The sequence below is a fragment of the Physeter macrocephalus genome, chromosome 11 (genome assembly GCF_002837175.3).
Source record: "Physeter macrocephalus isolate SW-GA chromosome 11, ASM283717v5, whole genome shotgun sequence".
In the NCBI taxonomy this organism is placed as follows: domain Eukaryota; kingdom Metazoa; phylum Chordata; class Mammalia; order Artiodactyla; family Physeteridae; genus Physeter; species Physeter macrocephalus.
The window spans coordinates 44,858,288-44,882,862 of record NC_041224.1 but is presented as its reverse complement, the minus strand read 5'-3'; the positions used below and the strand labels follow the sequence as shown (position 1 = coordinate 44,882,862).

Below are 24,575 nucleotides of genomic sequence, written 5' to 3'. Positions count from 1 at the left end.
GTAAAATAGATAGCTAGTGGGAAGCAGCCGCATAGCACAGGGAGATCAGCTAGGTGCTTTGTGACCACCTAGAGGGGTGGGATAGGGAGGGTGGGAGGGAGACGCAAGAGGGAGGAGATATGGGGATATATGTATACTTAAAACTGATTCACTTTGTTATAAAGCAGAAACTAACACACCATTGTAAAGCAATTATGCTCCAATAAAAATGTTAATTAAAAAAAACTAAGATTGTCACTTGGTCAAGAGACTGTCGAACAAGGAAGTTGTCTATATTGAAAACAAGATAATCGAAGTAGATGAAAAAAATGTTTGCTTTCTTAAAGCTAGAAAAGTAAAATTATAATTAATCTTATTTTTGGTAAAAATAAACTTAAATAATATTGTGAGTTTTAGTATACTTTTCAATTTTTAAATATTTTTCAACCACTTTAATGTTCTGAAAAAAAAATAACCATTAAAAAATGCATAAAAACATGTCTTTGCAGTTTTACTTTTGCCTTAGGCTCCAGTATGGCTCATCAAGACACTGATGGATCCTGTATTTAAGATTTTTTGGGACTTCCCTGGTGGTGTAGTGGTTAAGAATCTGCCTTCCAATGCAGGGGACACGGGTTCGACCCCTGGTTGAGGACCTAAGGTCCCACATGCTGCAGGGCAACTAAGCCCACGTGCCACAACTACTGAGCCCGTGCGCTCTGGAGCTCGCCCACTGCAACTAGAGAGAAGCCAGTGCGAGCAATGAAGAGCCTGTATACCGCAACTAAGACCCGACGCAGCCAAATAAATAAACACATATTTTAAAAAATATATTTTGCTATTTTATTTATGATTTTTAACATTAATTTTTATTTTAAAATATTGCATTAAGATATTATTTATCTTGATTATTGAGCTTTTGGTGCCCCCTTTAAATTGAGGGTGAAGTTGAGTGGGATCCTGTAGTGTTGAATAAGGTGTTCTGTATGTCCATTGGTTATAGCGCTGGCAGAATAATTGTGGGCAGGGAAGACACATCCTTAGCTGGAATAGGTATTCCTGTGAGGGGATCTCGGCCTCGGCTATATGTTGGAAGCAGCTGAGGAGCTTGTAAAATGCCTGATGATCAGATTGTACCCCAGACCAGTACATCAATGTATGAAAGAGGGATCTAAACATCAGTGATTATTAAAGCTCCCCAGGTTGTTCAGTGTGCACCCAAGGCTGAGAACCATTGACCTGCAGCAGTACTTCTTAAACTTCAGGATGCACATGAATCATCTGGAGAGCTTGTTAAAATGCAGATGTATTAACTTTGGGGTCTGAGAGTCTGCATTTATGAAAAGCTGTTGCTGCTGGTCTAGTGATCACACTTTAAGTAGCAAAGATTCATGGTGTGTTAGAGAAATTCCGGTGTTTTAATCTCACCAACTGTAGGCCACAATTGAGTCCAGATTTCAAGTGGACAAACCCAGCAGACTGTTGGCACCGCTTCCAGGTGTCTGAGCTAACATTTTAAATCCTGAATCTTGGGTGAATATACCCATAACAATAAATTCAGCCCTACCCAAGCACATATTTTGTCCTCCTTTGTCTAATAACCCTATAATTTGTTCCCATTCACGCACTCTGGAATTCTGCTGATACAAATTGGAAAGATCCTACAACTCCGGTGTATATGCTGCTTTCCCATAGCCCACCTTGTACTTAGACTCCTAGGCTAAGCTGGGATCTTATTCCTCTTAGTGGCCTGAAGGTAGTAAATAGTGGAGGTGGTGCTGAGGAGAATGGGCATCTCAGTTTTTATGCTAGAGAAGGCTGCTTGAAAGGAGGTAGAAGGAAAACTGCTTTTTTCAGCAGAAAGGTTTTGGGGTTTTGGGATTCAAAGTTAGGCTTCCTCTTAGTGTACACATCCCCATCCCAAGACACAGAGTCCCACTTCTCAACCTTTGCCCTTATCTTCTATCTGGCAGGGTTGTACTTTTTTTTTTTTTTTTTTTTTGCGGTATGCGGGCCCCTCACTCTTGTGGCCTCTCCCGTTGCGGAGCACAGGCTCCGGACACGCAGGCTCAGCGGCCATGGCTCACGGGCCCAGCTGCTCCGCGGCATGTGGGATCCTCCCGGACCGGGGCACGAACCCGTGTCCCCTGCATCGGCAGGTGGACTCCCAACCACTGTGCCACCAGGGAAGCCCATGGCAGGGTTGTACTTTTAAATGGCATTGCAGATCTGCAAACCATACACACAGGCATAGGGCTAGATCCTCAGCCAGATCTCTCATGGAGCATTAAGGTTGCTAAATGAAGACATGTTCAAAGAACTATATGCCTTGAAGTTATATACTGTTTATGTAGACACTATAGATTTTTTTCCTTAGTTAATTTTTAAAATGAGAATGAGTAAAGAAAGTTGAAATATTTCTTTGAATGTATGAATTGCCATTTGTTAGTCAGTGAATATTTAGAAGGGCCTTTAATGTCCGAGATGCTGTGTCATATTGACAGTGGATTCATATGTTGTTAATCATTAACTTTTTTTTTTTTTTTTACAGAAGCTTATTGGAGAGGTGTTTAATATTGTGAGCCAACAGTCTACTGCTCGACCTGGCTGCATTATTGAACTCAATGCAATAACCAACCAAGTAAAAACATGCTTGTGAATTGGTGATACTAACATACTTTATCCCAGAGTGCTTAGTTTGCATAAGATACACAGTTGAACCTAGAACAACTTGGGGGTTAGGAGCACTGACCCTTCTCACTATAGAAAATACACGTATAACTTACAGTCAGCTTTCTGTATCCTCAGTTCTGCATCTGCATATACAGTTAACTGCAGATTGAGTAGTACTGTAATAATTACTATTGAAAAAAATCCCCATGTAAGGGGACCTGTGCAGTTCAAGAGTCAGTTATATTTCATTTCAGAATAGTTCTCTTGTTTGATACTAAATATAGCCAACTTCTCTTGATTTTCCTTAGTGAAAATCTCCAATGATTTACAAATTCTTCTTCTCCAGTTGAATTGTATCTGTAGCCTTATTTCCTGTTTAAAGGTCATTTGATTCAGTCAGGGAAGCCATGAAGGAAAATACAGTACAGCTGCATAGAGGCTCGGTTTGTGGTTTTTCTTTTTACATTGTTACTCATTTCAACTCAGTAGATGGTGACATCAGCTTTAAGAGTGTTTGCTTTGTTAGGCTGAGTATTAGATATTTTTATGAGATCCATTAAAATGAAGATAGAAGTAGGATCAAAATATGCATTTACTTTCTAAGTACAGGTCTTTTGTGTAGGCACTGTTCTTTCCTAGCCCCTACCTAGAAAAGGAGAGCCCTTCCCTCTACAGGGAGTTTGTAAATCCCATTACAGCCCTCATATTTGTTTCTTCATGATCATGTTTATGGACTGAAGGGGATAGAAGTAATATATTCATTCCAAATATGAAAAAAGTTTACTTTGATGAGGAAGTTACCAATTATTTTCACGCAAGGAAATGAAGAAAGAGCCAACCATATTTAAAAAACAAATATAGTGTTATGTCATTATTTTTCCATGATGCCTTGCACATTCTGTTGGGGAAAATGTAATAATTTCCACCAATGTAGAGAAATTACCAGATCAGCTCTTGGCAACAGAAACGTGGCTGCCAGACTCAAATTACTAACACCTCCTAGGAAACCCTTAACTTGTGATTTCCTTTTTTTCACTCCATAGGGATATGGGAGAAGAGTGTATTAGCTTCAACCCATAAATGTCTTAATTTTTAATGAACTGCGAGTTAAATTCATTTCCCCAGTGTAGCCCCTTCTCTACTCTGTACCATGGGATATTATTACAGACCTCTTTCACCTAGCATTTTGCTTTTTACTTCATACTTATTGAAGATTTTTCCCTTTCTATTTGTGGCTATCTTTATCACAAGGGCTGGTAAACTGCAAGCACTGATAAATTGGCTTAGGCTTATAAATCATTCTATGTTTGTTTCCAGTGTGCTGTATGCTTTCTGTATCCATGAAAGCATCACCCTTCCCTTTTCTTTCATTTATTCTTCTTCCCTGGGGGAGGTGACCTTTTATGCTATGAATGTGAAGGGATTTTTTTATGTTTCTTTATGGAGAGACATAAAAATACCTTATAACTTTCATAAAAATTTTGTGGGTCAACCTAATGTCATAGTCATTTTATTTCCTTCTATCAATACTATGAAAGGAGACTGATTTGCTTTATTCTCTAAGATTATAGCCCATCCATTCAGTGCCAAGATTATCATAGCTGTTTGCCTTCCTTGAAATCTGTGGGGCAGCCATCAAATTGTCTTGACCTACTTCCATAATAAGCTTTTGTTTGGATTTAGCCTTTCCTTGAATTCAGTTCACTTTTGTGATTCTAAGTAGCTATTTGTGATTATCTTTACTCTTCTCTGTGTGGTCCCAAACATGATTTTGTAGCATCAGCTGACTGTGATGTTTCGTCTATTCTTTTAGAAATCTTAGTTGCTTAAATGTAAATACATTTCTTCAGAGATGTGTTATTCCCACTGGCTGTTATAGAATCCTCCATAATTCCCACTAGACTTATTGGAAGTACTTTGAGGACCTTTCTGGTTTTTTTTTTTTTTTTTTTTTTTTCTTTTGTTTCTCAAGTAGAAGTAGAAAAAGAACCTATGGTAGTGTGCTTAATATGGTCTGCATGGCCTTCTCCAGCCAATCATGAGACCTGATATTTTTGAACTCAGAGTGGCCTAGATTACTTAACTGTTTTTGTTTTTTGTTTTTGAGATGCAAACCTGTTGATTTGTTTTTACTAGAGTTTCACAGTTCTGCTATTGACTATAGCATCTTTGAAAGTAATTTATCTAATGATTTTTTTCTCTTGCTTTTTCCATTCTAATTAGTCATTCTATAAAGAATAGAAATTGTTAGAGAGATTTTTTTCTTTTATTTTATATTAGGGTTCTTGGGGAGGTAGTGGGTGGAAGATACAGAATTTCAAAGATAAAACTTTACTTTTTTCATGTTTGTAGTGTGGCTCAAATACACAGTTGCTTCATGTGTTTCAAGAAGATTTCATTAGAGGATATAAACCACATAAGGAAGATATGGAGAAAAAGGAAACAGAAATATTTTTTCAACCATCACAAGGTACTTTTAAAAAATAGACTTGAGTTCTATACCTTAATCTTAGAAAACCTCCAAACTTTCATTGAGTGTGGATCTTTATATCAAAAGTCATCACTCATGATTTTTGGCAAATACACCAGTTCTATCAGAAATGCTTTTTTGTAGGTGAAGAACACATGAGGGTAAAAATTACATTTTGAAAGACAGGTTCTCTGGTGACATAGCCTTTTGCCAAGAAATGTTATTTATGAAACCTAGTTTAATTGTTTAAAAACTTAACTTTAGTTGTTCAACTCTACAATTAAATTATTTTGATTGGTAGTAAATATCCCTCTGGTATCTTAAGGAAGCCAATTAATATGTTTACTAAAGATTATTGATAAATATAGGAGGAAGATATTATGTTGTATGGTATACCAGGAAGCTTAGGTATGCTTAGGTATTATGCTGTATGGTATACCAGGAATTAAAGGTACCATCTCATAGTTTTCCTCTCTGAAGGGTTGTATTTCTTTCTTCTTCTTGTGAAAGAAAGTAGTTCTCCTAAGACCTTTCAAGAACAAACCGTATGATATTTAAACTTTATTATTTAGCTTAAAATAGTCCTTTTAGAAGTTATACTTTGTAATTATAAAACTTTCATGTTCTATTTGAAAATGAAATTTGAAAATAGAACATACTGAGTAGAATACTTTCTGTTTGAAGGTAGGAAAGACATGTCCTACTTTAAGAATTCATTTTCTGTGATTAATAGTTTTTAGTTTTCAAAGGGTTTGCAGATACTTTATCTCATTTGGTTATAGATTGTAAGTATCTAGAAGGACATATTTAATTTTCTTAGTATAGCTTTTGTCACAGAATTATGTATAGTCATTTAAGGAAGGTATTTCTACTGAATTTGTAAAGTTAATTTCGTTTTCTTTAGTGGAAAATCAGAATGAGTTCTGTCTTCTGTGAGGCTTAGCTCAAACATCTTTTCACCCCTCAGACTAATAATTATTTCCCTTTCATGCATCTTTCTTCATAGATCAGAGCTTTTCTTCTTTCTAAATTATTCAGTTGTCACGTTCAGTTTTATTTCACTGTCACTATAACATAACAACAGTACTGTATAGATTTTTTTTTTTTTAATATTTATTTATTTATTTTGGCTGTGTTGGGTCTTCGTTTCTGTGCCAAGGCTTTGTCTAGTTGCAGTGAGCGGGGGCCACTTTTCATCGCGGTGCACTGGCCTCTCACTGTCGCAGCCTCTCTTGTTGCGGAGCACGGGCTCCAGACGCGCAGGCTCAGTAGTTGTGGCTCACGGGCCCAGTTGCTCCATGGCATGTGGGATCTTCCCAGACCAGGGCTCGAACCCGTGTCCCCTGCATTAGCAGGCAGATTCTCAACCACTGCGCCACCAGGGAAGCCCTGTATAGATTTAAAATGTGCTTTTCCATAGTATTTCACCTTTACTTGGGTTAAACTTTTTTATATGCTTTCCTGCAAGTCTAACTATCACTTATCATGCTACTTCTGACAGGGAATACATGCCAACCTACTAGAAAACAATGCTTATATAAGGTTGGTATTTTTTAAATAATATTTTTAATTGGAAGACCTGCATTTAAAAATATTATTTTATTTCCCTCTTTTGAGATATATATACATATATATATATTTTGGCTTGTGGGATCTTAGTTCCCCAACCAGGGATCGAACCTGGGCCCATGGCGGTGAAAGCACCAAGTCCTAACCACTGGACTGCCAGGGAATTCCCTTGATATTTCTTTTTCTTTTTTTGTTTTTCTTTTTGTTGGGGTATAGTTGCTTTACAATGTTGTGTTAGTTTTTGCTGTACAGCAAAGTGAATCAGCTATATGTATACATATATCCCCTCTTTTTTGGATTTCCTTCCCATTTAGGTCACCACAGAGCACTGAGTAGAGTTCCTTATGCTATATAGCAGGTTCTCATTAGTTATCTATTTCATACATATTAGTGTATATATGTCAATCCCAGATATTTCTTTATGTCACTGTGAAATCAGGTCAAAAGATTTCCTGATGTTTTTCTTGGTTTTCCTTTAGTTTTTGTACAAAGTTTCTCTTGATTTTATAGCTGTTTTCTTAAGGGACTTGAAATGTGTATTTCTCCTCTTCCCTGACCCTGCTTTAGTTTTAGTTAAAAATTTTAGTTAAAAATTTTTAGTTAAAAATTAAGTACTCTTTTAATTAAGAAAAATGCCGGTTACAGACAAAAGTAGAGTGCATAGTTAAATGAACCTTCCTATGCCCATAACTTAGATTGATGATTTTAAGATTTTGTCACCTACTTTATCTACCCTATTTTCTTTTCTTTTCCTTTTTTCCTGAAATATTTTAAAGCAAACTCAGCCATCATGTTGTTTCGCTCCTGTGTACTTTATGCATTTCTAAAAATGACTTTCTTACATTTGTGCTGTTATCACATTGATAAAATAACAAAATTTCTCAGAATTCTGTAATAACTAGTCCATATTTACTTCATTTAATTGTCTCAAAAAAATGTCAGGGTTGGGGCTTCCCTCGTGACGCAGTGGTTGAGAGTCTGCCTGTCAACGCAGCGGACATGGGTTCGTGCCCCGGTCCGGGAAGATCCCACATGCCGCAGAGCGCCTGGGCCCGTGAGCCATGGCCGCTGAGCCTGCGCGTCCGGAGCCTGTGCTCCGCAACGGGAGAGGCCACAACAGGGAGAGGCCCGCGTACAGCAAAAAAAAAAAAAAAAAAAAATTGTCAGGGTTATTTGTTCTTAATTTGTTTGGATCTGTATCCATATTAGAGTCCACACATTGTGTTTCATTTTTTAAGAGTCTTTTAAGCTAAAGTAATCCCCCTTTATACTCTTACCATGCCACAGACTTGTTTTAGAGAAAGTTATTTTATAGGAATTTCTCTGACCAGTTACTTGTGATGTCATTTAAAACTTTTCCTGTAAAGTGCAAATTACCTCTGTAGACTTGATTCGATCCAGATTCAACTTCCTAGGTGTTGCTTTGTTCATCATAGAAGGTCATAAGAAAGAACATAATGTTAGGATGTCTCATTTTTAGTGATGCTAAGATTCAGAAAATTCACCTGGTGGCACCAGTGTAAAATTTGCCAGCAATCTGTTATCTCATGGTTTCTTCCATTGATATTGTTGCTTTCCAGTCAATTATTTCATTAAGGATTGCACAAGTGTGATTTTCTAGTTTTACCAGTTCTCATTTATTTATTAGCTGGAAAGCATTTGTAAGGAAAAGCTTTCCCTTATCAATGGCAGCTTTTTGGCTATTTTGAAATAGAGTTATTTTTAGGAAAGCGAGAGTAAGTGCTTAGTTCTTTCCCTTTAATTTATGATTTCAAAGGAGTTTGTGCCCAGGTTGCTGCCAGTCGTTACGGATGAATTTATTGTTGTTGTTGTCTTTCTTTTTATTTTGTGAATCATTATGAACCCATTTCAGAAAAACTACTGAAGAATAATACACATACAAAGATATACTCATATCACTCATGAATTTTTGTGTACTTAGCATATTTCAGTCAGTTTGCAGTCATAGTTCTAATGCTCGCATTGTCCTGTATTAGGCTAGTGAAGACCCTTTCAGGTTGGTCCTGAGTCCTTTTGACACAACCTCATTATTTTTGATAGTTTGCTTTCTTTCACGCACAGCAAGATATGCCAGGCTTATCTTGTAGATAGCCTTTGCAAGAATGGAGTCATCCCTCCAAACTGTTCCTTTTAATGGAACATGGTATTTAGAGGCCACAAGTTGAGATTTAGCAGTGCTCTTTGCCAATGAATTGCCATTACGGGTTTTCTTTTTTTTTCCTCTTTTTTCTCCTCCCTCCCTCCCTCCCCCCCCCCCCCCCCTCCCCCCCTCCTCCCCTCCCCCCCCACTGCTAAATTATGATATGGAAACTGGGGAAAAGAAAGAGATTTGCCCTCTTATTTCTCCTCCCTCCCTCCCTCCCTCCCTCCCTCCCTTCCTTCCTTCCTTCCTTCCTTCCTTCCCTCCTCCCTCCCTCCATCCCTCCCTTCCTTCCTACCTTTTTTATCAAATGAAAGAGTCTTTAAATTCTACACTGCTTCACAATTTTCAAAAGTTTCACACCCATAATTTCATATAATGTATAGGTTTTCATTTTTAAAGAAAGTTTTTGTTGTCCTTTGTAGATCTCATTTTCATATATGAAAAATGCAGTTGTCAATAGGGAAAATTATGTTCACAAATAACGACTTTTCATTAAAAAATGCATAAAATTTCTAAAAAGTCTCTCTTGCACCACCATCATTGGCCCTCCACCCATGACTATTAATTTTTTTAAAACATGGTGTTTTACATGTAGAAAAAGCAGGATACATGTTTACTTCATTCTTTCCATTTAATTGCCAATTTTCCAATTAAGGAGTTAGTGCCCCAGTTACTTCAGGGGGCATCCAGTGTGGCTGACTTGCTCCTGTTCTTTTTCTCCCTCTCTTGCTCTTGCATTCTCTCTCTGTGTCTTTCTCTTCCTTTCTCTCTTCCTTTCAGTTCTTCCTTCTGGTCCTCTTGTCCTTCCTTTCCTTTTTTTCTTATGTGCCCTCTTTTGGTATTCTTATGAACTCAGTGTGTTTTAATAAATTGTATTCATTTTTATTCTTTGATGCTCAGATTGTCCCATCTTTGACCAGTAGGTATCCCTTCATGTTGACTTTTGTACTTTTGTTGTAGCCCTGTTAGTCTTTGATAGCCACCTAACTTTTAGCACAAAAGTTATATAAAACTGCTTCTATACATCTATTCTTCCCTTTCCTCCCAACTTCTATACATATCAAGAGATTTTGCTTAAAATGTCTTTCTCTTAACCCTATAGAAACACATTAACTTAAATATTATTTTCCTTTAACAATAGGATATCGACCACCACCATTTTCAGAAAAGTTCTTTCTAGTAGTAATTGAAAAGGACAGCAATAATTGCTCTATTCTCCATATGTGGCACCTTCATCTTAAATCTGTACAGGCATGTTTAGGTAAGTAATTATGTTACAATTTTATGTAGAGATGATATGAAATAAATTTATTTTACTGGATATGCTTTAGGTTGGTTAATTCTTTAAAATGAAGATCCAGTGAACTGTAAATTGAGTTGCTGAATTGAAGTATGTATAGGCCAAACTTTTAATTACAAGGCCATAAATCATTAATGAAACAGGTTAATCTAAAAACAAACCGGTCAACGGACACATTAGACATATTGAAAAAAAAAGTTTGATTGATTTATTTTTTAATTAATATTTATTAAATACCTATTTTGACTCTGTTCTAGATACCATGTCTCTATAAATCAGTTTTTCCCATAGAATTAATATTGTATTTTTTTGTTGGTTAATATACACTGCCATCTGATACCATACACATTAGCTTTAGCATCACTAAAAGAAGGAGATTTGCTACTTAGAAAAATGTGATTGAGCATCTGATGTTCAAAAGGGGAACTGGTTTTGTAGAATATTAGGAAATGCAGCAGTGATTAAAAAAATTATTTCAGCCATGCTTTTGCTATACATATTCATATTGATGTCTTAGCAAATTAGAAGATCTGTAATATGAAGTACAGAAATTGATTATGAATTTTTCTTTTTAAAACAAACTTAATTTTTGAGAGATAGTTGTTTAAATGAAGAAATGCATAGTTAGCCATATCAAACTGAATCTGCTTTAAACTGATTAACCCAAAATATTTGAGAGTTTTGAAAATATTTTATTATTTCTGATGGTTATATAATTTTAGTGATTTTATACACATTAAACATTTAATACAGAGAAATAATACTGTATATGTCTTTTGTTCTCTTTGTAATCCACATTATCACAAAACCGTGTAAATAGCAGTTCTAACCGGGCCATGAACTGGGACTGGAAAAGCCAAATGATTCAGTAGAACCTTTACCTTTGCCTAGTTGAGCCTAATCTTCTTGTGGTAGGAGGAATCCAAAAAAATTTTCAAAGCTTTTGGAGTTAATTCTTGGCGTTACATGTTGTTCCACAGGAATGCAAGAGTAGAGGGATCTATTGATAAAAGCTTGTCAGGAAGAGAATTCTACTTTTATTTTTTTAATTGAGGTAGCATTGGTTTATAAAATTATGTAAGTTTCATGTGTATAGCATTCTAATTTGACTTCTGTATACACTAGTGTGCTCACCACCAAAAGTATAGTTGCCTTCTGTCACCATAGAGTTGACTCCCTTTACCCATTTTGCCCTTCCCCACCCGCTTTCCCCTCTGGTAACCACCAGTCTGTTCTCTGTATCTGTGTGTTCGTCTTTGTTGTGTTTTGTTTGTTCACTCACTACTTTTAAAAACTATTCCACATATGAGTGAAATCATGCAGTATTTGTCTTTCTCCATCGGACTTATTTCACTTAGCATAATACTCTCCGGGAAGAGAATTCTTAACCCACCAGAGAATATAGTATTTTCTAGAGTTGGGCACAGAGCCAGGAATGGTTCTGAAGAGATTAATAGAGGTAGTAACATCCTTGTGGTAGGATAGGAATCATGTGATGCCTCCTGTCCCCCTGCTTATGAAGGAAGTATCCCACTGCTGTTCCCCTCAGGTCTGGGCTAGTGTAGAGTTGCCTTGCTTACTCTGTTTGTGACAGCAGTAAAAGGTCACAAACAGTAAGATTACAATAGAAGCAAACAAATCATATGCTATCTTTAGCTTTGACATAAAGCCATCTATCTTTTGGTTCTAAAATGTGCAGCAGATTTAACATGGTGTACATTGCCATTGAAGCTGATACGTGAATTTAGCAGTGTGTTGAAAATCCTGGCAAAGGGTGAAGTGATAGTCTAGACTTACATTTAGGTGGGGAAGGAACATTTGGAGTACCTTCTAGGTACCAGGCACTGAGATAGGTACTTTATATATGTGTGATAGATGTTACCCTCAGTTTACTAATGGAATAATATTAAGTAACTTGACCAAATGACACATCTAGTTTGTCACAGACTAAGTTGCAAAATTAGGTCTTCTGGCTTTAAAGCCTCTCTTTTGCTTTTTTCCCCTGCTCTTATTTTCTTTCTTTGCATGAGATATATACATTAGAAAATTGCCTGGTTTACAAAAAGAGAAATGATTCAATTCAGCCTTATTTTGCAGGTGAGAAAATAGCTAGAGATAATGAAGTACCTTGCTTAAGGCAACATATCTAGTTAGTTTTAGAGTAGGAGTAGTATTTCTGTCTTTTGACTATTGATTCAAGTTTGTCATCTTATTCTATTTTACAAAAAATGTTTTCACATTTCTTATTTAGTGGTCTGCTATTATAAAAGAGATTGACATATTTAAAATCCACCAGAAGCAAAAGGGGATTGATTATTATCTCTCCGTATTCTGGTGCTACTCGGGATGTATAAAGCTAATAAGACCTCATCCTTGCCCTTGATGAATTCATAGTCTAATGGGGGGAGGGAGATGGACATACAAATAAATAAATGTGATGCAAAGTATCTCTTACATGTAGCAGAAGCACAGATAACTAAATCTGCTTAGAGATTTACACTCCACCTGAATGTGAAAGCTGGAAGCTTTTTGGACAAAGATCAAGGTCAATATGCTTACAAAGCCATTCAACTAATACTATCTTAAATTTATTTGGAACTTTTATATTTTTTTGAGATCTTGTTTATTATCTTGTTTCAGCACTTGATTGTCAGTAGGCTGGTATTTTAGTGTCTTCTTTACCGGTAGCTAACCTAAGGAAAATCATTAAGCTTTCCAAGTTTAAATTTCTTCATCTATTAAGTGAGGCAGTACCTTGTTATTTCTCAAAGTTTGATTTATGACCCATCTGTTTCAGAAACACCTTGGCTGCTTATTAATGCAGATTTATGGGATCTACCCCAGAACAACTGAGTCAGTGTTTCTGTGGTTAGGCCTGAGAACCTTCATGTTAAAAGTTCCTCAAGCTTTTGATGTGTTTTAAAGGTTGAGAACACTGACTAGAGAACTTGTTTTTTTGCTAGATCTTACATGTTGTGATTCTTCACTGACAGTATCCCTGTGATGTAATTGGTGATGCTAAGAAAGAGTAAAATAGTTTAAAAAAATTCTATCAAGGTAACTGAGAAAAAGTTTGAAAATTTATCTTGTCTCCAGAGCACTTTTAAGAAACTATGTTTCTTAAATCATCACAAAATATTATTCTAGCTCATGTATATAGTGATGATACTAATGTATTTCATAATTTATTTTCAAAGCTAAAGCTTCAGAAGGTGTTTCATCAGAGAGTCTACTTTCAGTACCTGGACAGAAGAATGTAGACTCTTCTCCAGAAACCTCTCCTAGTGTGAGCCCCATGCCACATTCTTCATCAATTGCCAACCTTCAAACTGCTAGTAAACTGATTCTGAGTTCTAGACTGGTATATAGCCAACCTCTTCATCTCCCAGTAGGAGTTGAAGTAATAAGAGCAACGCCTTCAGCAGGTAACATAACTTTAAGACCGGACAGTTGTAGCTCAGAGCAATCTTCAGTGCATAAAATGTGTGAACTCTTCTGAAATATGTGCAGAGTTGACACTGAAATAAAGATTTGTTTTCTACTAATGACACCTCTGTTTAGAAACATGTCTATTTTAGAAATAATTTCCTGTGATAAATGTAATCAGCTTGACAGGAAATAGTGTGAATGTTTTAATGCAAGGTTTTTTGCCTACGCTGTGATTTCCTATAAATAGGAATACTGTGATAGTGAAATTGCAAAGAAAAATATGGTCATATGTGAATTATTGAAGCTTTTTTTTAAATTAAGGCTTTTCATCCACAGTATTGCTATTGTTATGTATGTTTGACCAAAAGTTGGCAGATACTTTGGGGGAAAAATATAGGGTACAGGATTAGAGTTTGGTTTGCCTAGAGTGATACTGACATTAGCAAGGTTGGTAAAATAGTTTAAAGAGCAGGACTGGCATCTGTATTTTAAAATGTTCTGTCATTGTGGAATTTGAATTGAGGAGTTCCTCGAATAGTGTTTTTGGGGAACCAGAATTGGAGGTTCAAGACTATTCCAATTACTGGTGAATGATTTTGAGTATGAGCTTCTCTTACTCATCCCTAACACAGGTTTGGAATCAGAGTTGGAAAGACCACATTAAGAGTTTACTCTGGGCTTTTGTGGCAGGTGCAGATTTAGGTCAGCTTTTGAATCTTTCAGAGTATTTGGAAAGTTTAGGATATACTCAAATAAGTTTATTGGAATTAATGATAAATTATATTTTGCAGGGACTCTGTAAAATGCTTTCACATGTCTTGTTGGACAGTAAAACTCCAAGGGAAGTACTAACATGATCCCTATTATTTATTTTAATATTTATTTATTTATTATTTTTGGCTGTGTTGGGTCTTCGTTTCTGTGCGAGGGCTTTCTCTCATTGCGGCAAGCGGGGGCCACTCTTTATCGCGGTGCGCAGGCCTCTCACTGTTGCGGCCTCTCTTGTTGCGGAGCACAGGCTCCAGACGCGCAGGCTCAGTAGTTGTGGCTCACGGGTCTAGTTGCTCCGCGGCATGTGGGATCTTCCCAGACCAGGGCTCGAAGCCGTGTCCCCTGCATTGGCAGGCAGATTCTCAACCACTGCACCACCAGGGAAGCCCCTCCCTATTATTTAGATAGAACAGGCTCGGATGTTTAAGTGGCTTTCCCACTGTTAGGAAGGCATTGATAGAATGGAACTTGAATCCAGGCCTTCTGATCCTAATCTTAATCACTATTACCCCCATCTTATAGTTGTTTTTTTTTTTTTTGTGGCACGCGGGCCTCTCACTGCTGTGGCCTCTCCCGTTGCGGAGCACAGGCTCCGGACGCTCAGGCTCAGCGGCCATGGCTCACGGGCCCAGCCGCTCCGCGAGTTGTTTTTTTTAAAAATTAATTTATTTATTTTTGGCTGCGTTGGGTCTTCGTTGCTGCGTGCGGGCTTTCTCTCATTGTGGCGAGCGCGGGCTACTCTTTACTGTGGTGCGTGGGCTTTTCGTTGCAGTGGCTTCTCTTGTTGCGGAGCATGGGCTCTAGGTGCGGGCCTTAGTAGTTGCAGCATGTGGGTTCAGTAGTTGTGGCGCACGGGCTTAGTTGCTCCACAGCATGTGGGATCTTCCAGGGCCAGGGCTCGAACCCATGTCCCCTGCATTGGCAGGCGGACTCTCAACCACTGCGCCACCAAGGAAGTCCCTCCCCTCATGTTATAGTTGACAATAGATGGGAAGTGTTAGTCTTTGGCAGTCAGGAATAAATATGAGGGTTCTGGTTCAGTGCTAGGAGAGCATGAATTAAACCTGGTGAAGAAGGTGAGATCTAGTGTCTCTTTAGCTGACTGACAACATTTTGTGGTGGGGGTAGGTCTATTGTCTGGATTATTTGAGGGCCAGTTAGGGGAATTTGAAAGGCAAATTTTAATGACTACTTAAGTATTTATGATGAAAGTGATAAAAGATAGAGAATGAAAGTCCAGTGAGGCATGTGTAGTAAAGACATAAATTACAGCAGGTGACAGGTTTATTGATTAAGCATTGACTTGTTTCATTGCTTTTGAGTTTTATTTTAATGAAATATTTGGTTTAGCAGGGGACTGCAGAGTTACTCTGAAGAAGCTCATAGTGGATTTGGATTAATCACATTCTAGAATTTGATTATTAGCATATTATTTTGTATTTCTATTATTATGACGATCTGCTTTTTCTTTTTTAAGGCCACCTGAGTTCCTCTTCAATTTATCCAGTGTGCCTGGCACCTTATTTAGTGGTTACAACTTGTTCTGACAATAAAGTACGCTTCTGGAAATGTAGTATGGAAACCAATCTACAATGTAAAAGTGATGAGAAGGAAACCTATCATTGGAGGAGATGGCCCTTGATGAATGATGAAGGAGAAGATAACAGCAGTACAGTGAGCATTGTGGGAAGACCAGTTGCTGTTAGCTGTTCATACACTGGTCGCCTTGCAGTGGCTTACAAACAACCTATCCATCACAATGGTTTTGTTTCTAAAGAATTTTCCATGCATGTTTGCATATTTGAATGTGAATCTACAGGAGGGTCAGAATGGGTTTTAGAACAAACAATTCATCTTGATGATTTGGTCAAAGTTGGGAGTGTACTTGATTCAAGGGTCAGTGTCGACAGTAATCTCTTTGTGTACAGCAAATCAGATGCACTTTTGAGCAAGGATAGATATCTTATTCCGAATATCAAACATTTAGTACATTTGGACTGGGTATCAAAAGAAGATGGCTCCCACATTCTCACAGTAGGGGTCGGTGCTAATATCTTCATGTATGGGCGGCTTTCAGGAATTGTGACTGAGCAAATCAATAGTAAGGATGGAGTAGCTGTCATTACTTTACCACTAGGTGGAAGTATCAAGCAAGGAGTTAGGTCAAGATGGGTTCTTCTTAGATCTATAGACTTAGTGTCTTCTGTTGATGGTACACCTTCACTGCCTGTTTCTCTCTCTTGGGTAAGAGATGGGATATTGGTGGTAGGAATGGATTGTGAAATGCACGTATATGCACAGTGGAAGCATGCTGTCAGATTTGGAGACGTTGACGCTGATGGTCCTGATGCAGAAGAGACAGTAATACAAGATCATTCTGCCTTTAAATCTAATATGTTGTCAAGAAAAAGTATTGTTGAGGGAGCAGCTATTGCTGATGATATTTTTGGTTCACCAACTGTAGCTCAAGATGGTGGCTTATTTGAGGCTGCACATGTACTTTCCCCTACTCTCCCGCAGTATCATCCAACCCAGCTGTTAGAATTGATGGATTTAGGGAAAGTTCGCAGGGCTAAAGCTATTCTGTCTCATTTAGTAAAATGCATTGCAGGAGAAGTTGCAATAGTTAGAGATGCTGATGCTGGAGAAGGAACTAAGCGACATCTTTCTCGAACCATTAGTGTAAGTGGCAGTACAGCAAAGGATACAGTCACCATAGGGAAAGATGGTACTCGAGATTATACTGAGATAGATTCTATTCCTCCACTACCGTTATATGCATTGCTTGCTGCCGATCAAGATACGACCTACAGAGTTTCAGAAGAAAGTACAAAAATACCACAGAGCTATGAAGATCATACGGAAAGTCAACCAGAGGATCAATATTCAGAGCTGTTCCAAATACAGGATATAACAACGGATGATATTGACTTAGAGCCAGAAAAAAGAGAAAACAAATCAAAAGTAATAAATCTTTCTCAATACGGACCAGCTTACTTTGGCCAAGAACATGCTAGGGTACTTTCAAGTCATCTTATGCACTCAAGTCTACCAGGCCTTACCCGTTTGGAGCAGATGTTCCTTGTAGCTTTGGCTGATACAGTGGCTACCACCAGTACTGAGCTTGATGAAAACAGAGATAAGAGTTACTCAGGTAAACACTCTAACTAAAAGTTTATAAAGTTATCATTAATAGAACTGTTTGTATTTATCTATATAATGACTCACATATTAAATTGCAGTCTTTCTTTAAACCTTGCAGGGAAATGACCTCTCTAGTTGATAGTTACTATTACATAATATGATTAGTTGTAAAAGGAAAGGTGATTGGGGTAGGCCATGACTTGTGCATGTGACCTTATGTATTTGTGAGATCTGTGTGCATCCTCACATGAATTTTTACCCTGAAACCTTCATATCATTTTGGACATACAGTCTTTTGTTTTTTTGAACAGATTGATTCCTATGGTTTATTTTTATTTTTATTTTAGTGATAATAATGACCCATTTGTTAATTTTACTATTGAACCACCAGGCTTGTAAGGACCCCCTGGGCTCAACTTGTTCATCTTTGCATTTCTATGTATAAATAATTTTTATAATTACCTCATTTTCTCCAAAAAGTCTCTTGAGAAAGGGGTTTTCATACATTTTAATGTAACATGTGTCTTGCTTAATTCATTCTGTAACCGGAAAAATTTTGGCTGCCTCCTGAAACTAGATTTCATTCTTTTTTATGCAGATAGTTGAAGGTAATGGTGTTGATTCTAAATGATGACATTAGCAAAGGAAACCGAAAATGATTGATCATTCATTCATTCAGTAAATATTGTGGAGGAGTGAACAATTGCTATGTGCCAGGTGCTTCATGTACTTTATTGTATTTAATTATTACAACAGTCTTCTAGTAGGTAGCTACTATTATACTTAATTTTATAGATGAAGACTCTGATCCTTAGGGAGATTAAGTGACACATAAGATCACATAGGTAGTAAATGGAAGAACTGGGGTTCAGATGTGGGTAAATCATTGCCTCCAAGCCTGTACTCTTTAAATTATTTCACAAGATTTCCAAGTTTGAGGGAAAAAGACTTTTCCTCAAAGCTACCTGGAATATCTCTCTTCATATAGGTTTATGCCTTTATAATATATCTCCAGGGTTTTCTGTAGATTAAAATAACTAGTGACCTTTAGAGGATTTTGCCTATGAGTTATTTTCTAACCATATTAATTTAAAAAAATTTGAATCATTATGAGGTTGTGTGCAGTTGAGCAAGATTCTCCCCAGAACAGCCTTAAGCCTTTGTTGCAAACTTAATATACGTTAGAGTTTTTACTTGAGACATTAAGAAAATAGATACATCATAATCCATGAAAAATAGTTTAAATTTTCGGATACAAAACTGTATCCTTAGTTAGGCAATATAAAAATGGTTCCTCCTGGTCACAATGGATTTTCATTAGGTAGATAAGGCAGGAATGAATGTCTTCATTTCACAGGTAGCAAACTGAAGCTCAGAGATTAGATAGTTGCCATCTCAGTAAATGGATTCTAAGTAAGTGAATTCTTCCATTTGTTCAAGTAAGACAATTTAGAGGTATTCCTGACTCTGCTTTCTCTCCCGCCCTAATCCAGTCCATTGGCGAATGCTATTAGTTCTACTGTATGGAGACTCCAGTCATTTCTCATCACCTCTCCTGTTACCACTCTGGTCCAAGTCACGTCACATCCTGCCTAATTATTGACAGAGTCTCCTACTAAACTGTTTCGTTCTTGTTACCCCAGTCTGTTCTTCGCATAGGAACTAGTGATTATTTTAAAACAAAATCACATTAAATCTGTCCTCTGCTCAACAAACACTGTGGCTTCCCATCTCACTTTAGAACAAAAAGCCAAATGCTTCAGTGATCTACAAGGCTCTTTGTGATCTGTGCTCACTTCCATTCTACTGCATTGTCTTCCTTGCTGTCCCACAAACACACTAGGCACATTCCTGTCTCAGAGTCTTTGCGCATATTGTTTCCTCTGCACAGAATACTTGTCTTCCAGAGTTAGGCGTGCCTCATTCCCTTACCTCCTCAGATTTCTGCTGAAATGTCATCTTATTGGAACGTTCTTCCCTGGCCTCATTATATCAAATAGAACCCTCTTACCCCAGCACTCCCTTTCTCTCAGTCCTGCTTTATTTCTCTCAATAGCATTAATTTCCACTAGACACATTACTTCCTTATTGTTTGTCTCTGTCTCCTAAGATGTAAGCACCCTGAGAGTGGGGACTTTGCTTTATTCCCTGCAAAACCCCCAGTACGTAAACTGTGCCTTCAATGTAGCAGATGCTTACTTTGTTGAATGAATACATGAGTGAGTGGATGAACAAATACAGCTGATGGGAAGTAGAGGTGGAACTTTGACAATTTAAAACGTTTTATTTTCTTCAAGAAAATACTTGATTCAATACTCTTGAGTACTTCCTAAGTGGCAGTTACCAGGCTAGGCACTGTTAGTATTTTTCTGTTTCTTTTATCCAACAATGGCTATAATTTTGAGTACACTTGCCACGCTTTCATACCTCTGCTTAACTTTTGACTAAGAGTAAATTTGTGGAATCAAGGTTAGAGTTCAGCCTTAACTTGGTAACACTAGCCTGGGGAGTCAAATTTGAAATCTTTGAATAATGAATCTTCTGTATTTCATTGGAGCTAACCAACCTAGAAAATATTACCTATTTAATCATATAATAAATAATTTTACTTTATTATGTAATTCCTGTTTTTAAATCTCATCTGAATTTGCACAGGAAATATTTTAAAAAATTATACCTAACTTACTATAGCTAATATATTTTTTTATTGGATTTCAAGATTTCTTTCCTTTTCATTTATTATGAGTAGCTCTAAGTACTATTATTACCTGTACTAATAGGTACTTACATTTTTCCCAATTATTTTTCATTTGGCAGTTTTATTATATACATATGCTTTTTGTAAAGCTGTATAAATAAAGATATTGAAGTGTTCAGAAAGGAATACACTCAAAAAAATATATGTTTTGTGTAAATTATTATTATTAAATTTAATGTTTATTTTCTAACTTTTTACTGGTTTGTGATTTGTTGCATTCCTTTTTCCTTAAACATATTTCCTCTTTGCAGGAAGAGACACATTAGATGAGTGTGGTTTGCGGTACTTACTAGCTATGCGCTTGCACACTTGCCTTTTGACATCGCTGCCTCCTTTATACCGAGTACAGCTACTTCATCAAGGTATTGTTTGAACCTTCGTGCAACTTTTATTTCATACTGAAGTGGTTAGTATATTCATATTTGTGTCTAAGCATTAGTAAGTCAACATATGCATACCTATCACTAGCCTTAATATCTTCCTGTCACAGGAAGATAAGGTACCCACTTACCTTTTTTCTATGTTATTTTTCAGCTGTATTCTGTGACTTTTGCTCATCTGTCTCAGTTTCTCAGACTTCAGTCACTAAAGTCATAGTAGTTTAAGTAAACTTGGTATGCCTGAGGTTGTAACCTAAAGTGGCCCTGAATTTCTATGACGCCTGATACCTTTTCTTTAAAAATTATGTAAATTTTGTCCTATGCATTATTATTTGTGTTTATTTTAATATAAGCATTATGTTCTAAGTTATTTACTTACAAGTAAAGCTGATGTTTCATGAATATCTGCCGTATAGTAATCCAGTAGATTTGTATACTTCTAGCACATTGCCACATACCCTGATTTGCGATATATAGGTTTATATCATCCCCCTAACTTAATAGATTAAAAAATCAAAACTATAGAGTTTAAAGTGACCTGCCAAGATATAGGGCTGTTTGTTAATAGAGAATTCCAGTGCAGTGGGCTGTGTTCCTTTTGAAACCAGCATCCTGGATACAGCCCCATAAAATATGCTTTAGTACTGTAGGACCTGGAATACCAGGCTTTATAGTTTGTTACTCTTACCCACAGTACTTACCCTTTACCCTCAATAAATGTTCTTTGAAAATATGATTCTAAACATATGTCATATTCTGTCGTGTTTTTAAACTATAATTCATCTATATAGTCCTTTATTTTTTTCTAAAAATACAAATTTTGCTGGTTTTTTTCCTATTTGAATTATCACTGTTAATGAATGACCTTATAACCTTGCATATAAATATTTATGTATATATCTGATTACTTCCTCATGTTTGTTTTCTAGTAGTGAAATTACTGAATCAAAGGGCTTGAAAATTCTTAACTCTTGATAAATATTGTGACTTTCAGAAAGACCATGCTCATTTACATTCCCAAAACCAGTGTTTGATGATGCCAAAACTCAACTCATTGCAACACTTGATATTATCATTTAAAACAGTCTATGCCATTTGGAATAGGTTTAAAAAATGGTATCTCAAATTTTAGTTTTAAAATTTAAAATTTTAGTTTTAAATGATGGTCATATGGTACTGAATCACTTAATGACAATTGTGTACATTGACTAGGGAGACCTAAAACACCTCAAATTTCTAAAGCTTTGTCAAATTCCATTTTCCCTTTGATACAGTTAAAACACTGGAGATGAGAAAAGTGACTGCTATTGTAGGTGATGGTCCGGCGAAAAACTTAAGTAGCTAGTAGACAAGCTAAGAAGAACAGAGATATATTGTAAAGAATAGCCTGCCATTGGTAGGCAAATAAAAATAAGTGCCTGCTGGTGCTCCTGGTTTTTTTCTTCCTAATACCTTTTTTCACTTCTAGTAGTTAGATTTCCAAATAGAGTTACTGCTCTCTTAATCTTCTTTCTGAACCAAATTCCTCTGACATGCCTGTGTGTATTTTTGTTTCCTTTTAGTCATACCAAAAATGTAATCAATCAAATTTCATTTAAGAGTGTAGAATATACTTTATATTAAAATTTTTATATCAGCAAAAGTGTGCATTTTGCATTGCCTTATAATAGCAATTTCTAAAGCAAAGTGTCAGGTTTTTTTATAGTTATTTCATTCAGTGATTATTTCTTGAATCAGACAGATTTAAATAGTGAGAGAATTAATCTGCTTTTTAGGTTCTGAAAAAATACAAATTGATGTTTTTAAGTTTTGTCCATTTTCCCCCTAAATTTATAGTGACAGTTAAGGCTTGTTGCATTGATTTTGTGATATGATTTCAAACACAGTATATAAATGTTAGCAATGAGGAATTTAGAAGACTTAGGATTATTATTTAAAATGGTCCTGATAGTTTTTTTAATACTTTCCAAAGGAACTGCTGGGAAGCAGTAATTGTTAGAAAAGCTTTAAACTATATGGGAAATCTATATAGTAGTTGTTAATGAAAAAAATTATATGTGGTAATATTGATAGCCTTACAGCATTGGGAGTCCTGTGTTGTAATGTGACTATGAGACCGTCATTGACCTCAGGCATTTCTTTGTTTCCAAAGGGATTCTAATAGATGGCTGGTTCGACTAGCCTGGCTTCTTTCCTGGGATCCTTGGGGTTCTTCCCAGCGGCATTCCCACTATCTAACATCACTCCTTGGTTCACTTCTCTCATGTTTCTTCTTCACCTGCTCTAAGTGGAGTAAAGTGTTATCAGTTGTTCAACTGTTGACAAACTCACTGAGGGTGTCACTAAACCCTATTTGTTGCCTCTAAATACAGCCTAGATCCCTATCAGTCTTTTACCAGGGCATAAAAGTGTTTGCCATATGCCATCAGTAATTAGGCCGCTTTAAACTCTTTTTAACTGAGGCACCAAAGGCAGAGGAATGTGCCTCCTGACTATTCTTCCCCAGAACTCTCATCAAGTTTAAAGCTTGCTTTGAAGTGATGCGTAGCTCCTTGGCCGGAGGGATGAATGGGGCAGTTTTCCATATCCAGTACTGAAGGATATAGTCTGCAAGCAAGTGGTACTGTGAAACAACATCCACATACATGGACCAACATATTTTGACTTGACCAGAGCTTTTACTCTTGATCAGTTTGATGTGTGTATGTACATATGAATGGCTTGATATTCAGATATCTTTCTTTCCAGCGATTAAGTTTTAGTGTCTCTGCACACTACACTAGATTTAAATTGGATTAATTAGTTTGCTCTACTTATTACGAGTATAGTTCCTCATATTACTTTTTTTTTTTTTTTTTTTTTTTTGGTGGTATGCGGGCCTCCCTCTGTTGTGGCCTCTCCCGTTGCGGAGCACAGGCTCCGGACGCGCAGGCTCAGCGGCCATGGCTCACGGGCCCAGCAGCTCCGCGGCATGTGGGATCCTCCCATACCGGGGCGCGAACCCGGTTCCCCTGCATCGGCAGGCGGACGCGCAACCACTGCGCCACCAGGGAAGCCCCTATATATATATTTTTTTAATTCTGAAGGATTTATTTTTTTAATGGAAATATGTTTGTTACATAACATTGTGTAAATTTAAAGTATACATGTTGATTTGATCCATTTATATATTGCGAGAGGATTGCTATTGTAGGGATAGTTACCACCTCTATCATGTCACATGTTACATTTTTTTTTCTTTAACATCTTTATTGGAGTATAATTGCTTTACAGTGGTGTGTTATTTTCTGCTTTACAACAAAGTGAATCAGTTATACATATACATATGTTCCCATATCTCGTCCCTCTTGCTTCTCCCTGCCTCCCACCCTCCCTATCCCAACCCTCTAGGTGGTCACAAACCACCGAACTGATCTCCCTGTGCTATGCGGCCCACCGAGCTGATCTCCCTGTGCTATGGAGCTGCTTCCTACTAGCTATCCACCCTACGTTTGGTAGTGTATATATGTCCATGCCACTCTCTCACTTCGTCACAGCTTACCCTTCCCCCTCCCCATATCCTCAAGGCCATGCTCTAGTAGATCTGTGTTTTATTCCTGTCCTACCCCTAAGCTCTTCATGACATTTTTTTTCTAGATTCCATATATATGTGTTACCATACGGTATTTTTTTTTCTCTTTTTGACTTACTTCACTCTGTATGACAGACTCCAGGTCCATCCACCTCATTACAAATAACTCAGTTTCATTTCTTTTTATGGCTGAGTAATATTCCATTGTATATATGTGCCACATCTTCTTTATCCATCCATCTGTTGATGGACACTTAGGTTGCTTCCATGTCCTGGCTATCGTAAATAGAGCTGCAATAAACATTTTGGTACATGACTCTTTTTGAAATATGGTTTTCTCAGGGTATATGCCCAGTAGTGGGATTGC

The 24,575-nt window shown here is 37.0% G+C and overlaps 1 protein-coding gene across 2 annotated transcripts in view; it reads left to right on the top strand.

The window, feature by feature from the left end:
- Positions 1–24,575, top strand: part of DMXL2 (Dmx like 2) — a 188,962-nt gene that overhangs the window by 107,513 nt on the left and 56,874 nt on the right. For both annotated transcript variants that reach the window (XM_024128767.3, XM_024128766.3), the window contains exons 14-19: positions 2,531–2,620; positions 5,005–5,122; positions 9,997–10,116; positions 13,353–13,580; positions 15,833–17,509; positions 20,509–20,619. In XM_024128767.3, the coding sequence (XP_023984535.1) occupies positions 2,531–2,620; positions 5,005–5,122; positions 9,997–10,116; positions 13,353–13,580; positions 15,833–17,509; positions 20,509–20,619 (2,344 nt within the window). The remainder of the gene's footprint in view (positions 1–2,530; positions 2,621–5,004; positions 5,123–9,996; positions 10,117–13,352; positions 13,581–15,832; positions 17,510–20,508; positions 20,620–24,575) is intronic.